We start from the raw sequence: 15760 nt of genomic DNA, 5'->3' as shown, positions 1-15760 counted from the left end.
GCTGCTGGTGTAGGGCCACCTAGGCAAGGCTTTTTCAGGCTCCCTCTGGAAGACACACAAGCATCACTGTAGCTGTGGTCCAACAGGGCAAGGCTGCATTTTGAGTGGATAGCAGAACGCTGTACCATTCGTATCATATTGACTTTTGAAGGCATGGAACATCCAAAAGTGAGGGCAAGCGTCACAGAAGCTTGCCCCAGTGTTCCAAAAAGCAACTAAGGCCAGGAAGTGTGTATTAAGGGAAGATTACCTGCATGGAACTTATAAGTGAGTTGAGCATCGAGCTGTGAAGGTGAAGCCTAAGCTGCAATGGAGACATCGGGATGCTGGAAATCTAGAAATGTGCAGGCACTGAGTGAGTAGAGCCAGCCCAAAGGGAGAGGCCACAGGTACGCACGGCAGCAGAGCTGAGGGGTGGGGCAACACAAGCCCACTGCAGCACAAATGGTGCTATCGTAAACCCAAGGTGCTAGATACGGAGTAGTAGGGTTTGATGTTTGCTCTGTTGATTTGGTCCAATTTTTTAAAATTTTTATTTTATGGATATGAGTGTTCTATCGGTATGCATGCCAGAAGCAATCTTTTTATGCTTTCCTTGTTTCTTCCTTTTAGAGATGCGTACTCTCTGCCACTGCAGATTAAAAATACATGCACTGTCTTGTTTTCCCCCTACAAGTGTTCACAGTTGAAATATTACTTGAGTCTCAGAGCAGACTACAAACTTGGGCTTTAAAAAAAAATGTTGGTGTAGGTAAGACTTAGGGGATTCCTAGAGATGAACAATACATTTTGCATTATAAGAATGTCGGCATAGGGTTACTGTGCAGTTGACATTCTGATTTCTGTCTCAATGTTGTATAAACTCTGCTCCCGTTTGTCCCCCTGACATGTCAATAAAGCAGCCAATCAATGAGCAGGGGAGAGAATAGGGCTGGACTTCTGGCTAGCCAGAGGAGGAGGAGTTAGGGATTTAGCTAGGAGATTCAGCCACAGGCAGAGGTGCAGGAGAGATGGGAAGGACTCAGCCTGAGCGATGAAAGAACTAAAAGGCAAGTAACTTGGGGACTGTGGCAAAGATGGAGTCAGGATAACACAGAGGGTTATAAACAGACTAAAATGGCTCAAGATTATGTTGGATAGCTTTATAAGCAAATATAAAAGTGTCTCAATTATTTGTGTGATAGCCGCCTTAAGAAATAAGCTAAGAGAAACAAACAAATACTATTTTATAAAAATAATGACATGAGAATCTTTAAGAACCAGGGGTGTAAAGTTTTGGTTTAAAGGTGATCAGGAGACTGGAGAAAAGGCTCAGTGTTTAAGAACACTTGTTCTTGAGGAAGACTAGGTTCAATCCCCGGTACCCACATAGTGGCTCACACTCCAGTTTTAGGGGATCTGGCACCCTCTTCTGGCCTCCTTGGGCAACAGGCAAGTACATGGGGCACAGGCATACATGCAAGAAAATTCCCATACACATAAAACAAAAATAAATTAAAAATAAGATAAAATTGGTCTTTGATAGTGTTTAGTTGGCAGGTAGAGGACTTATGATGCTTAAATGTTAGCATGTCTGTCTTTATAAGCATAGCTCTAGGTATGTCTTTGTCAATTTCCAGAGAGTTTAACTAAAAGGGGGGGAAGGGGGCTGATGAACATCAGCATTCAACTCTCTGTCTCTCGATCTGCCTGAGTGTGAGCACGTCCTTCCGCTGTAGCCATCATGACAGGTGTGAAGCCCTAAAGAGAGACACCTGTATCCCTTCCTTTGGTTACTAGACTATTGCGACAATGGTCCCCAAGGACTTGGAATTTCCCCAGAGATTTCATGCTAGGGAAATGGAAAGGCTGAAGGCCTGGCCTGGTACCATTCAGAGGAGGATCTTGTTTCTCAGGAAACGAGCTCACACAGTTTCAACAATTTTTGAGACATACCAGAAGCAGAGACAGAGACAATGACGGCTCACTGATGGGTGTGACCATACGTTGACTAGGGCAGCTTAGTCATACATCCCTCTTGCCCTTTATTTAAACCTAAACCTCAGGTAAGAACTCCAAAGACAAATTTGAGGGATCACTGCACCTCCTTGCTTAGTCCTCATCCCAGTCTGACCACGCTGGATAAATATCTCCCTGCCTTTCACTATCACTCGTCGTTTTAACTGGTATTATTGATGACAGTGGCTGAGCTTAGCTTGTTAGGATCAGACGTCCAGGCTTGTACCCTACAAGCTCTACTAATACCCCACAACCGTCAATTAATCCTGGGTCCATGTATCCCTTACCATGGTGGCCTGCACTTTCAAACATGAATACCAAATCTCTTTTCCCCAAGGTTGCTTAGTGTCAGGTATTTAGTCACAAGGAAGAGAGAGTAAGTAACACGGGTCCCTGGGGTACTTTGAAAAAGCAGGCAAAGGGTCTGCCATCATTTCATTCGTCTCTTTTCTGTGGACCAGACTACTGCGTTACCACCCCCACCCCAACTTGTCTCAGCCCCTTCAAGGCTGAGGACACAGACAGAGTCATTATCCTTAGTCTTTCCTCTTCAGTTACCCTGGGTTCTAAGAGCAGCAGGGTTGGTCCATAAATACCTTTGTGACAAGGGACTAACATTCTCTCCCCCCCCCCTCTCTCTCTCTCACACACACACACACACACACCCCAGTAACAGGCAAGTTTGCAGAACACACCACCCCAAGAGGAGAACACATCAGGAAGGCGGGGCCCCAGCACTGCAGGTCACCTTTCTTGGGACCTGCCGGGCCTAGCCTGATGGAGTTGCCAAAGCCCAGGAATCTGCACTTTAAACTCCAGTTACAATTGCTAGAATCCATATGGATCAGAGAAAGGATCAAAAACCAGAAAAAAAAAAAAACTATCAAAGCAAGCTACTGCTGTTCTGACCTATTTTGCTTATGCCAGTAGCAGCTCCATGCCTGGCAGACTTGGCTTTTAATAAATAGTCCTTGAATTCATGAATAAAATAATGAGTTGCAGAGCCACATTTCAAGATGCCTGGCAGTCTTTGCTTCTGTATTTCTCATTATCAATTTGCTTGAATGATTTCACTGTGTTGATCTGCCATCTTCTCTCTAGGGAAAAATGTCATCACCAGCCCTACGGAAACAAATCTAACAAGTCAAAGAGAAGTCACATGCCCTCAGCAACGTGACCCAAAGAGTTAAGACTATTTGTACCCTATTATCAAACCTTGGAAAGAGTCACAGGCATACTGGCATTTGTAGAAAAGAAGGGAGGCAAATGGCATGCCCAAGCCACTGGTATACTGGACATGCCTATTCCTCTCTGTAACTCTGGACAGATGTCAGGGCGATGATCCTAAGTGAGACCCAAGATGGCCAGAGCAGGATGAGGACAACAGAGCTCAGAGGTTGCTGGTTCCGTTCTCTGGGTTCCCACCTGTCTTAATCGCTGTTCTATTGCTGGGAAGAGACACACGGCCACTGGAACTCTTATAAAAGAAAGTGTTTAACTGGGGCTGGCTTATAGCTTCAGTTAGTCCATTACAAGCATGATGGGGAGCACGGCAACACGCAGGCAGACGCACGGCAACACGCAGGCAGACGTGGTGCTGAAGAAGGCCTGAGAGCTCTCCATCCTGATGCACAGGCAGCGGAAGAAAGCTCAGGCCTGGCTTGGGCTCCTGAAACATCAGCTTCTTCCAACAAGGCCACGCCTCCTAGTCCTTCTAATCCTTTCAAATGGTGTCCTTCTCAGGTGACTAGGCATTCAAATACAGGAAACTATGTGGGCCATTCTCTTTTAACCTATAACATCATCTATGAAACAAAGCAATGTCTCCTTAGCTATAAAATAAGGGGCCCAAGGCAGCTTGATCAGCACATGCATTATGTGGAGACTTCTGTTCTACAGAGATGCCTCAGGGACGTCATGGAGGAGGACAAAGCCAGTCAGTATCCAAGGGTGGAAAGAAAGCAAGATAAGTCTCAACACTTTATTCTCTCTAAGCCCTAGAGAGTTCCCCTTTCCTTCTCTAGAAATGGATTCCACCAAAGAAAGTCAGTGTCTCTCTCATATATACATATATACAAACATACATACATACACACATACATACATACATACATACAGTCTTGTCTCCGGTGTGTATGTGCAGGTACATGTGTCCTATCACACATATGCAGAGGTCGAGGACATCTTGCAGAAGGCTGTTTTCTTTCTCTGCTGTGTGGGTTCTCGGGATTGAACTCAGATCATCAAGCACACAGCACATGACTATGTAATGAGCCATCTTGTTAGCCAAGGGAAGTTTTTCATATATAAAGAAAGGTACTGAGGCTACAGGCATGGGCTTTCTTTTTCTGTTTGTTTAGTCTTTTAGAATTCGTACAACGTATTTTGATCACATCCACCCCTCACTCCTCACCCTAAGTCCTCCTACATCTACCATCTTCTTGTCACTTTGAGACAGGATCTCACTACGGTGTTCAGGCTGGTCTTAAGCATCTAAACTTGAATGTTGGTCCCATCTCCTTAGTAGTCAAGAATAGAGGTGCAAGCCATCGTTCCCGCCAAAATGCAGGGGTTTTCAAGGACTAGCATTTTCCCCCCGGCACACGTGTTCTCTGACCACTAACAGATATCCAACAGCAGAACTGTTCTGTGTTGCAGCCAACCAGCCCCGACTGTGCCCACGAGAGAGCAGAGGCTGGGGGCGTGGGGTGGGGCGCAGGGAGCTCACCCACCTGCTTGTGCACCTTGGTGAGCTGCTCCAGGTTATTCTCCAGGAAGGAGATCTTCTGCTTCTGGGCGGCACTGCCTCCTCCATCATCGCTGTCCAGCTCCACACTCTGTACCCACACATGACAGTTAGTGGCATGCCCCGCTGCCCCACTCACCTACCAAGTGATCATAATACATTAACGCTCTTGAAGAAGAATTGCAACCCCACTAAAAGACAGTCTGAAAGTGAAAACAAAGAAAAGCTGTGAAAGGTTCCACCCCGTGGACTTCCTGATAAATTTCCTTGACTGGCACTGAAGTGTTGTGTTCAGGAGCCATTGTAGCGTGGTGTTGGAATAAGAACACCTTCAGGTCTGCTCTTGTATGCTGCACACATTTCTCTCTAATGAAATGTACCTCTTTCCTGCAGGTAAGGAGATGTCTCTTTTCAAAAGAAAGCACTCACAACTTATTAAGAAGACCCAGTGTGAAAATAAGCAGGAGACTCAAGCTTAAGTTAGCCATCAGGATCAGATGAAAAATTAGCAAGCCTGTCAGCCAGAGGCATTGTTGCCACAGGGAAATCCTAATGGCCTCTGCTTGTCTCTTCAGCACCCAAAGCTATGCAGCTCCTCAGTGAGTCAGGCTCAGCCCTGTCACAGCATCCAGGTGCTGGGAAAATCCTTCAGACTTATCAGATCTTCAAGCTGGCAACCGCACCACACTCCTGACAAGCAAGGTGCCACAGATAAATTAGGAAATGCATGTGGAAACACAACCCGGAGTTCAAAAATAGCAAAACGCGCCTGTCTGCTGTGACAGGAGAAGAAATCCTCCTCCTCCAGCAGGGTAGTGGCTTCTACCATCAGTGCAGCCCAAAACAGGAACTCTCAAACACGAATGTACACCAGGAGGAGCCCCAGGACACTTACTAAACCTCAGATTGCTGAGCCCACCCCGATCTTGGATTCCTCCGATCCGGGGTGCATTATGTATTTGAGCAAATTCCCAGGTGGTGCTGATGCAGCTGCCGGGGGCATGTAGGCTGGAAGTCTAAAAGCAGGTCATCCTTAGGAAGTTTTCAAAAATGCAATCAAGGGATATTGATTCCATCTCTTAACCTTTCCTCTGACTTGCACTCCATTCCCCGCCCAGGGACAGGGGTCATCTTTGTTGTTGTTGTCATAAGCTCTCATCAGGTGCCCTTGCTGCCCACCACACCCACGCTGGCCTCTTCCTCCTCCTTCCTGGTGTAGGCCCCTAGGTAAGATGTGCTTTGTAGACTGCGGTTCTCATACCCTAGACTGACCATTGCCATCCAGGCTTTGAAAACCTCCCATGAGTCTCTGCCTTTGATATCTGCATTACCAAGATTCCAAATTGCTAGCTCAATGCTGCCACAGGTGCATGCCACAGGAACATGCACACCACTGCTCAGCAACAACTTGACTCGTCCCTGGTAGACTGTATCCACAGCTGGCTGCATCTTCCCTTGCTCCTGGGCTCCACATCCTCTTCCTTCCTTCCATCAGATGTGGCCTCTTTCCACTGTCCTAGAGTTTCCCACAAATGCTCCCAGCTTGACTCTCTCTGACCTCTGCAAAGTTCAGTGCTCTCTGTTTACCAAGCAGCATATCCCTTTGGGCTCTTGATTCTTTCCCTCTCAGACCTGCTTCTATCAACTGCTGCCTTTTTACTATACTTGACTTTTTCGCCTTTGTTTCTTCAAACATGCCCATATGTACAAGAACACAGGTGTACTCATACTCAGGCATGTATATGCTTTTACTAAACATTTCACATGCTTTTCTTAATACTTTCCATCTTTTCATGCCTCTTCCATGACCCTCTGCTTTGTCCATTACACCCTGTTTCTGTGTGCTCTCAATTAGATTTCTGAGCTGACCTATTGATGACCACTATGAAGACTCCCTACAATCACCATGATTAGAACTTGCAGACTGATGCTCGACTCTTTTATCCCCACAATCACACCCAAGCCTAGATCTACACCTGTCAGGCAGGGGCACCGCAACCTACTGAGGAGGCTGGGATAAACAAGTACAAATTCGGTATTAACACACTCCACAAATTGCATAGACAAACATGAGGCTCTGGTCATCTCACTTCTGTAGACCGAGACCGTGCTGTCTTCTGACAAGAATGTTCTAGACTTTTCTGGCCCAAAGTAGTGACTTTCACACAGCAAGGCCAATCAAATATATGTCATTTTAAATAAAGGCCAGCCAGAGACAGCATTAAACTTCCTTTTGCTAAGAAGGAAAATCAGATGGTAAAATATTTCCAAGTAATTTCAGCCCCCAAGCACATTCTTTTAATAACATTCTATGGTATGAGGCAATTAATTTTTAAGTATAACCAGCACTAATTTGAGTATATGATATTTCAACTGAAGATGATGCCTCGTGGCCCCAACTTTTCTCCTCAACTTGTTCAGAAATGATAGGACTCACCTTTTTCACCCGGGTGGTCAGATCCTGGACAAAGAGTTTGCGCAGGTTATGAAGTGTCTGGAGTTCTCTAGACTGGAAGAGAGTTTTCACACGCAGCATCAGTGAGCTGCTGTAGCATTTGCTCTAGAGCTCAGTACCCACCCCACCCCCCATGGCACGACTTTGTTGCTGGAGCTGCCATTGATGCTGCTGGTGCCCTGGTACCATCTGTGCCATGCCCGCTTTTCAGCTCACACAGCTACGAGAAGCACATGGTGCAGGAGCCTGGGGAGTCTAACTACTAGCTAAAAGGGACCCAGTACAGCCAGTTAGTTCCTCTGGTCTACTCTCAAGGGAGCCGAATGGCAGGTGAGTTACCTGCCAGGACGGCAGCTCCTTTTGTTTTTGTTTACTTCCTACATAAATATCACACACCATACAAACAGGCTAGGTTAAAAGGTGACCTTGGTTCCTCTCACCCAAACCGGCTGTCACCTTCCGTGAGTCTGCACCCACCTCTGCCTCATCCACAACCATGTCTGCCTCACACCAGCAGCTCATGAATGAGGCAGTGGCCCTTCAGCTGGCAGCCCTGGGCAAGTCACCTGAACATCCTGTGTGCTTTCTCGTTTTTAAAGTGAAGATAAAGAGAATTTGACTTGCTGGCATAAAGACTAAGCAAGAAGATCTAGAAAGCTCTTAGGACGATTTCAGGCCTCAGTGTGTGGCCAGCACAATGGCTAATAATCGTTCATATCTCAAGGGCTGGTAATCTTCTCTTTTACCTTGAATTATTTTCCGTGAATGAACACTTCAAAAAATACGAGTGATGAGATAAGGGCTTGAACCAAACCTGGTAATCTTTGGTTAACAAAACTGGAAGATCAAAATGTTTTCTTTTATTCAAGTCTATATATAATTATATATAATATATATGTACATATATAGTTTTATATATGTGTGCATATATATAAATTTTAGTCAAGGTTTTATTTTCTGTAGCTCTGGTTGGGCTAGAATTCATTACACAGACCAGGATAGCCTCAAACTTACAGAGATCCCCCTGCCTCTGTCTCTCATGTACTCAGGTTAACACCACTACCACACTTATCCTTTTCAAGGTTTAGTGTGTGTTTGTGTGAGCATGTGCATGCTTTGGAAGATTTGAGAAGAGGGCACTGCATCCTCTGGAGCTGAAATGACAGGTGGTTATGAGCTGCCCTATGTGGGTGCTGGGAACTGAACTCAGGTCTTCTACGAAAGTAGTAAGTGCTCTTAACTGCTGCACTATCTTTCCAACCTCGGTCTTCATATGTTTTCTACAAGAGATGTTAGTTTCACTGCCCACTCATAGTGAGTAAATTATTTTCTTATCAGTGAGGAGGAGACAGAGGGGCTTTTCAGTGTTTTCATCTATATAAATTGACAGGATGTCAGGGGATACAACTTGGACATGGTTACATTAAAATAGTAGAAACAGGACCCAGAGTTAAGGAAGCTGTTTCTTGGAATAAGATTCTCTTTTAATTTAAGGTCTTATCATTAGGTTGAATTCTGTGTTGAAATCAGAAGCATCTAAAGTCAATTGCATCCTTGGCTAAGGTAAATTGCTTTCTCCGGGAAGCCAAACAGGTCTGGTACTGTGACTAGCAAGCCCACAGTGCCATCTGTGAGTGAGCCGCCTGACAGCACAGGAACAAGGGTGCAGTACAGCGCTCACCATGCTCCAGGCCGCCCTAGGCCCCTGCCAGAGCTCAGTCCCAACATCCCTTAATGTTTACAAATGCCCTGCATGTTGCCCCTCAGCCTCAGATCTCTGATTTCTGCCTGCACTGTGATCATAGTTACCATCTTCCAATGAAAAGCACCATCACACAAAAGGGAGGCAAGAAGGCCTGACACCCTGCCCACAAGCCAGACCTCTCCTTAGGACGTGAATACAACATAAAGGTTCTGATCTGGCCCCTTTCTCTCATCTTTAACAGTTCCGGCAGGGGCAGTCAAAGGCATTGAAGGTGCTTTGTACTGCCGGACAGTAATACTTAGGCAGCTGTCGCTTGGCTTCCTAATGCAATGATCTTTCCATCACATTCATAATTATTTCTCCATCCCCCAACTTGCCTCAGCTCTCTTCCCATCCGAGGCTACTGTCCCCATGCAAGAGCTCAAGGGCAAGCTTCCTATCAAGGTGGACAGCGAGGATGGCACTAGAGAGGTGGTCAGTGTGGCATGAGGTGGGATCTAGAGGAAGTGGCCAGTGTCCTGCCTTGAGCCAAAGAACACCATGGATTGCCCTTCTGCAGTGCGACACTCTGAGTCCAATTTGTGGGCAGCATCCTGCCCCTCCACATAAGCAGGAGGCATGGCAGGCTTGCATGGGAGGCCTTGAGAACAGAACGGACAGCCAAGGATGGATGGAGCCCATCTCTGAAGACTGTCTACAAAGTCAGCTTGGGAGGACTCCAAGGCTGACGGCAAGCATTTGAGTCTAAAACAGCACACACTGCAGGAATCTAGTCCTGAGTTTAAGGGAGGGGGTGTGGGGGGTGAGGGAAAGAGGAAGAGGAAAAGGAGCCATCATGTTAGTGGGTCTGTCCTTGTGTGTGGGATGGGTGGACACGTGTGTAAGTGGGGGGGCCTGTGAGAGCGAGCATGTGTGGGCACAGCCAGATTACAAAGGAAATGAGCTTGTGGGTGGGAAGGAGAGAGAATAATTGAGTCGTCGATGGAGGCTACTGAGAAAATATGCCATTTAATACATATTCAAGCACCTAAAAGGCAAAGGAACTGGATACTTATCCTTTATTTTTCATGCTTATAGGGATAGGAACAAGGAGGTATGTCAGTGTGAGGACGGAAGTCTGGATATGAGTGGGGGAAAGAGAGGAGGGTATGTTTATGGGTATAAAAGAAAGTGTGTGTGTGTGTGTGTGTGTGTGTGTGTGTGTGTATGAAAGACTGTGCGTATGAGAGTATTATGTATGAGAGATTGTGTGTGTATGTATGTGTGATGTGTGTGTTTGAAAGAGAGAAAGTATGTGTGTGTAAGAGAGAGAATGTGTGTGTGTGTGTGTGTGTGTGTGTGTGTGTGTGTGAGAGAGAGAGAGAGAGAGAGAGAGAGAGAGAGAGAGAGAGAGAGAGAGAGGACCCATGAGAGTGACTTGTGTGAGTATATGCTGTGACTGTGACTGAATGTGCATATATCTGAGATGACTGAGCAGTGGTGCATATCGGTCTGTAAGTGTGATGAGAGCTATGAGAAAAGGCAAGCAAGTATGAATTTAAAGTACACAACAACTTGTGTAAATGAACAGGATGTGTTTGAATGAGAAAGATCATTAGTGAGATGCAGCTGTATGTGAGTGTCTAGGAAGGTACATGGACAACCAGGGCAGAAGACACTATGGAAGTAAGTGTGTAGTGCGCTGACAATCTGTATGTGCAAATGTATGTGCAAGCTGTGTGTGAGCACAGCAGCGATACGGAAGGTAAACAAGTGTACATGGGTATAGGGGGGCACAGGGGTACAAGCAGAGAACATCCCGACATACATCCCTAACTGCAAGAATCTAGTAAAATGTCAGTGTTTAATATTTTCCTGCAATTATACAAGAAGATTCAGTTATGGATGCCCTGCTCTATTAAACTATGTAGATGAAGCAATTTCATGGCTTCGGGTCTGTTTTCCCTACAGACTTCACCCTTGAAAGGTCCAATTCCCTGTCAGCCCAGGCATCTGACCCCTGTCCCAGGAACCAGCATGCAGCCTCAAGTTCCCAGATGGGAGCAGCCAGCCATCTGCCTACAGTCTGAGTCTCTAGGTTGTTGGACATGGGCTCTGCCCCACACAGACTCACGTGACCCGAGTGGGCTCAGAAGGTGTCTGCTGAATTTAAACAAGGGCGAGACGAAACACATTTCCATCCGATTATGCCGTTAGGACGGTATGTGATAAGCCACAGCTGTGACATGTGGCCAAGCTGCTATTTTGCACAGCCACTAAAACCAAAGCTGCCAGAGGAAGCCAAAGGCCGTAGGCACAGCACAGAGAAACCCAATAACAAATTTAAATATGAGCCCTGCCGAGGCAAGCGGGGTCTTCTCTTCTTCCTTCCAGCCCTCCTGCAAGGCCCTTGCTCCGGCGCTTGTCGTCCCGTGCCTGCCTGCTACTCTTTCGCCCAGGGACACACTGATGTCTCCGTTACCAGCGCATGCCACAAGCTACTGCTCCTGGAATGTTCCTTCCTCCAGCTCACTTCATCAAGGTCAGTTTCTGGAGGACAAGGCTTCCCAACACTGTGTGCCCAAGCATCCAGACAAGTGCCCGCTCCCACAGTTGCTTGCTAAATATGTGTTGAAAGTTTGAGCAGAGTCACAAAGGGCAGAGACCTGTCTACAATGTAGTTCAACTCTTACATATTTCAGGATTACCAGCACTATTGACTGACTAATCAATCAATGAATTAATTCTGTTAAGCGTCAATCTATAAATCCCAGTCGGCCTCCAGAACGCTCTGTCTAAACGCCATAAAGGAAAGGGGTGCGCAGATAAAATATCGGAGTAAACAATTCAGTAGATCACAAGCAAATCAGGCCTCAGAGAGTGAACTGAGGCGGAAGCTGACTCACCACAGTCTCCTCCAGTCCCTTGAGGTCCTCCCTGGCTTGTTCCCTTTTATCATTGAGCAACCTGAGAGACAGAAAAGCATCATGAGCCACCCAGGGAGAAGCACCAGAATCGGGAGGGGGGGGGGGGGCAGATGCAATTTGCACCCGAGGCAAAGGAAGAAGGCTAAGCCTAGAACAAACAGCCCTGCTGCCGCTGCCGCTGCTTTACACAGCTGGACGGGGCCAGAATCTCCCTCCCCAGGAAGAGAGCCAGGACGGGTTAAGGCACTCACAGGAGTTTCTCCAGCCTCACTTCTCTCTCCTGGTCCTCGATTTTCAGCTTGTTATAATCAGAGCTGAGCCTCTCCTGTTCCAGCTGCAGTTTCTGATTCAAACTGAAATTGAGAGGGGAAAAAAAGCAATATATTCCAGATCAGCCTGAACTTCTGAGTCATCCGCCGAAAGCGCTGGTTCAGTTCCAGCCCCATTAGCTCTGTGCAATAAAGGCGACAATTCGGGAGGATCGTGAGGGCTCAGAGACAACCTCACAGCTTCTTCTCTGCCCAAGTGAAAACTAATTTCTGGGGAGCTGCTAGGGGGCATGGGATGAAGCGAAGGCTTTGAGGGTGTATTTATAGTTTGTTTGTGTGCAAGGGCTTCTGTGGGGGATGTAATGGCATTGGGCCTTGAAAACAGGGAGGGGGCGGGGGAGAGAGAGCACCCTGTCACACAAATCCTGCTGCTGTAACCACCCAGAGGATAGCTGTTTATTCAAGTAACTATTTGGCCATTTCAAACACCAATCCCCCTACCCGACCCTGTGCAACCTTGTGCGTACGTGCCCCAGGTGTTGGAAGCTGACTTCTGAGGACAGCAGCCAACGTGGGGGTGGCCACTTGGTCTGTGGAACATTCAGGCAGGCTCTGTAAAGAATGCCGCTTAGGTTTTAAGGAGAAAGTCATCTTCTGGTTGTGCTGATCAAATTTGTGTTAATTTGACATAAGCTAAAGCCATTTAGGAAGAGGGGCACTTGCTCCACGATTTCTTGCATAAGATCTGCCTGAAGGCAAGTCTGTAGTGTTGTTGTTGTTGCTCTTCTTCTTCTTCTTGTTCCTCCTCCTCCTCTTCCTCCTCCTCCTTCTTTTTAATTGATAATTGATGTGGGAGGAACCAGCTAACAGGGGAGATTTCACCCGTGGGCTGGTGGTCTGGGCTGGTGGTCCTGAGTGCAGTAAGAAAGCAGGCTGAGCAAGCCACGAGGAGCAAGCTAGTAAGCAGCACGCCTCCATAGCATCTGCGGGAAGCTCCTGCCCTGACTTCCCTGGAGGATGAACTATAAACTGTAAGTTGAAATAAACCCTTTCCTCCCCAGCTTGCTTTTGGTCACGGTGTCTTATCACAGCAATAGAGACGCTAAGACAGGAGTGTCTCATTCACTCCTGCACCTCTCCAGCGCTCATAAAACCATCTGTGAGGCTGAGACCACAGGACTGTGTAAATGGAGCCAGAAGCACCCAAGATCCCAAGCCCAGGAAGCTCCCGATGCAGAAAGTCATGTACTGGTGTTCTGTCTCCTTCCTTTCTTCCCTCACATTTGGGAGCATGCTTCAAGGGAGATTAATGAGAACCATATCCAGGAGAAGTTCAAGGTGTGTTGGAATGGGACAGGCGCAGGAGTGGGGGGAGGGCATGCCAAGGCCCGTCCTTAGGCCGACTGCACAGAGCCAGCACGCCACCCAGACTCCTGCTTCGCTCCCCCTTCTCCCTCAAGATGCAAATGCACTTGCAAGCAGCTCACATACTCAGAAAAGATTTGGATCAGTAGCCTGGAGAATTAAACGCTTAGCTCCAGTCTGATTCCTATTTAGCAGTGTGACCTTAAATAAATAATTCAACCTTGCTCCCATATCTAATTCTTCATCTACCGAAAGTGGTGGTGGTGGTGGTGGGCGGGAGGGGGGGGGGGAGCTTGCCCCCAGCTTGGGGATGGGCAGTGGGTGAAATTCTATTTCAGTAGATGTGTTTTCTTTGTAATATATGCCTTTCAGGGGAGCACTTCACAGGCTGTTCTGCAAAGGGGTTCAGAAACTGCCAGGGAGATCCACTATGCAAAGTACATAAGGAGCCCCCCAAGAGTAAAATCCCCCCCAGAAGGGAGCTTTGCAGCTGGGGGGACTTGTGCTACAGAAAAGAAAAGGGTGCTCTGGAGCAGGGGGCTCCCCAAAGTCTCTGAGAAGGCAGGATGTGGCCAGGAGGCAGCACCCATAGTTAAGCTGCAATGCTGCCATCCTGGTAGCAGCAGCACACTATGTTGGCATCTACCATGCACAGACACATACTGCCGTAGGTCTTGGAGATGTGCACACAGGTGACAGGGTGGCGACATGTGCATTATTTGTTGGGGTGAAGACGCAGTAATGTCAAATGGCTTCTCTGGAGTGCTTATTAATTCCTGGGGGGAAGAATAGTCTTTTTTTTTTTCCTCATACTTTCAAACAGTCTCTCTACCTCCTGGGCATATGTATCTTCCAAGCTGAGTCTCCCCTGAACTGATCCTGCCCCCGGTTGAGGTGATGCGAAAGGGCAGCTGGGCTCACCTGCCACCTGGTGTACCAGAGCCCCAGGAGGCTGGGCTCCAGGTGAGAGAGCCTCCACACAGGCGCCACCCAGGCAGAGCACAGAGGAGCCCAAGCACAAGGAAACAAGGGCCCCCGGCCAAAAGCCACGCCCTTGAAGTCGGCCTCACCAGGCCTGAGCATGCCTGCCCACATCCCATGAGCCCCTTAGCCAACTCACTCCCGAATCTCATCGATGATTCTCTGTTTCTCCTCAATCTCATCACGAAGCCTGGACAGCTGCTTCTGGTGTGCTTCCCGGTGACTCTCCATCTGCTGTTCCAGAGCCTTCTGCAAGCCGGGCCAGGAGAGATGTGGCGTCAATTTGTCAGCACTCTGCCGGCTCAGTGACAAGCCCTGGATTCGTGTCTACTTCCCTCACACGTTAAATCCCCAAGCTAAGGCTGTTTCTAGCTCTTGTCTCCTAGCTCCTGGCCTTGCTTCATCTGCACAGCAAACCCCACAGATCTGTCATAAACCTGAGTGGGCCCTAGAGGCAAACCAGCCCAGTAACAGCATTGAAAGTTTGTTCTTGCCCTTTGGAGATGCATGGTTTTCCCAGCCAGGCCAGTCAGGACACACAGTTCTCTTGCTTCCTGAATGACCCCAAGTCACCTAAGCGACATTACTTAACCCCTTCAGGACCAGGGAACACAAAGACACCAATGCAACATAAACATATCCACAGATGGTTCTGGTTTCCTGGACAGTCCCATCATCATCTCGGGACTACACCAGGCCCCCTGGGAGCTGCTCTGAAGGCGCAGCCATGGCTGCTGTCCTGTCTTACACTGAAGTGCATAGGTCTGAGGACAGATTCTTCCCAGGTGTGTGCACATCAAATACACTTGTACTGACCTTCATCTCCTCAGCGTCCTGCAGTCTTGTCAGGTGCTCCTTTTCCTTATCTTGGAAACTGACTTCATGCATTTTTTCTGTTTCAAATTGTAAAAGTGGCTTCAGTTTTTAAGTAGTGGGACTCGTATCCGAAGCAAAAACTCATATGACAAAACCATGACACAGTGCAAACACCAGTGCAAAACCGGAGGAGCGAGGCGCCTTCTGACAAAGCACTGGCCACCTCGGATTGACCTCTTCTGTGGCCTATGCTGGTACTTGGGACCCCAGGTGGATTGCATCCCTCCAGGGAGGGCACCCATGGAAAGGAAGGGGCTAACTAGAAGTAGGCGGTGCCAGAGCTGCTTCCCTCCTGGCCTCTGGAAGGAAGTGGGCCCTGAGGGTGCAGACGTGCTCCTGTGGGTGTGAGGTGCCATCTGGATTCATGCCCTTGGTGGAATTCCATAGGGAGTTAATTTACCTCCCAGGAGTAGCTGTTGCCTTTCTAAGAATCTGGAGCAGGAAAACAAGCTAAAGATG

General features: G+C 47.7%; 1 protein-coding gene across 1 annotated transcript in view; it reads right to left on the bottom strand.

Annotated features, from left to right (window-relative positions):
- Nucleotides 1-15760, bottom strand: part of KIF5C (kinesin family member 5C) — a 147727-nt gene that overhangs the window by 21520 nt on the left and 110447 nt on the right. The window contains exons 18-23 of the mRNA XM_084800002.1: nt 15242-15318; nt 14565-14674; nt 12062-12163; nt 11790-11850; nt 7182-7253; nt 4731-4835 (exon numbers count right to left, since the gene is read on the bottom strand). Of these exons, the coding sequence (XP_084656128.1) occupies nt 4731-4835; nt 7182-7253; nt 11790-11850; nt 12062-12163; nt 14565-14674; nt 15242-15318 (527 nt within the window). The remainder of the gene's footprint in view (nt 1-4730; nt 4836-7181; nt 7254-11789; nt 11851-12061; nt 12164-14564; nt 14675-15241; nt 15319-15760) is intronic.

Source organism: Acomys minous (assembly GCF_964271855.1).
Source record: "Acomys minous genome assembly, chromosome: 10".
NCBI lineage: Eukaryota > Metazoa > Chordata > Mammalia > Rodentia > Muridae > Acomys > Acomys minous.
The sequence above is the reverse complement of the archived record's forward strand: the minus strand, read 5'-3'. Positions and strand labels throughout refer to the sequence as shown.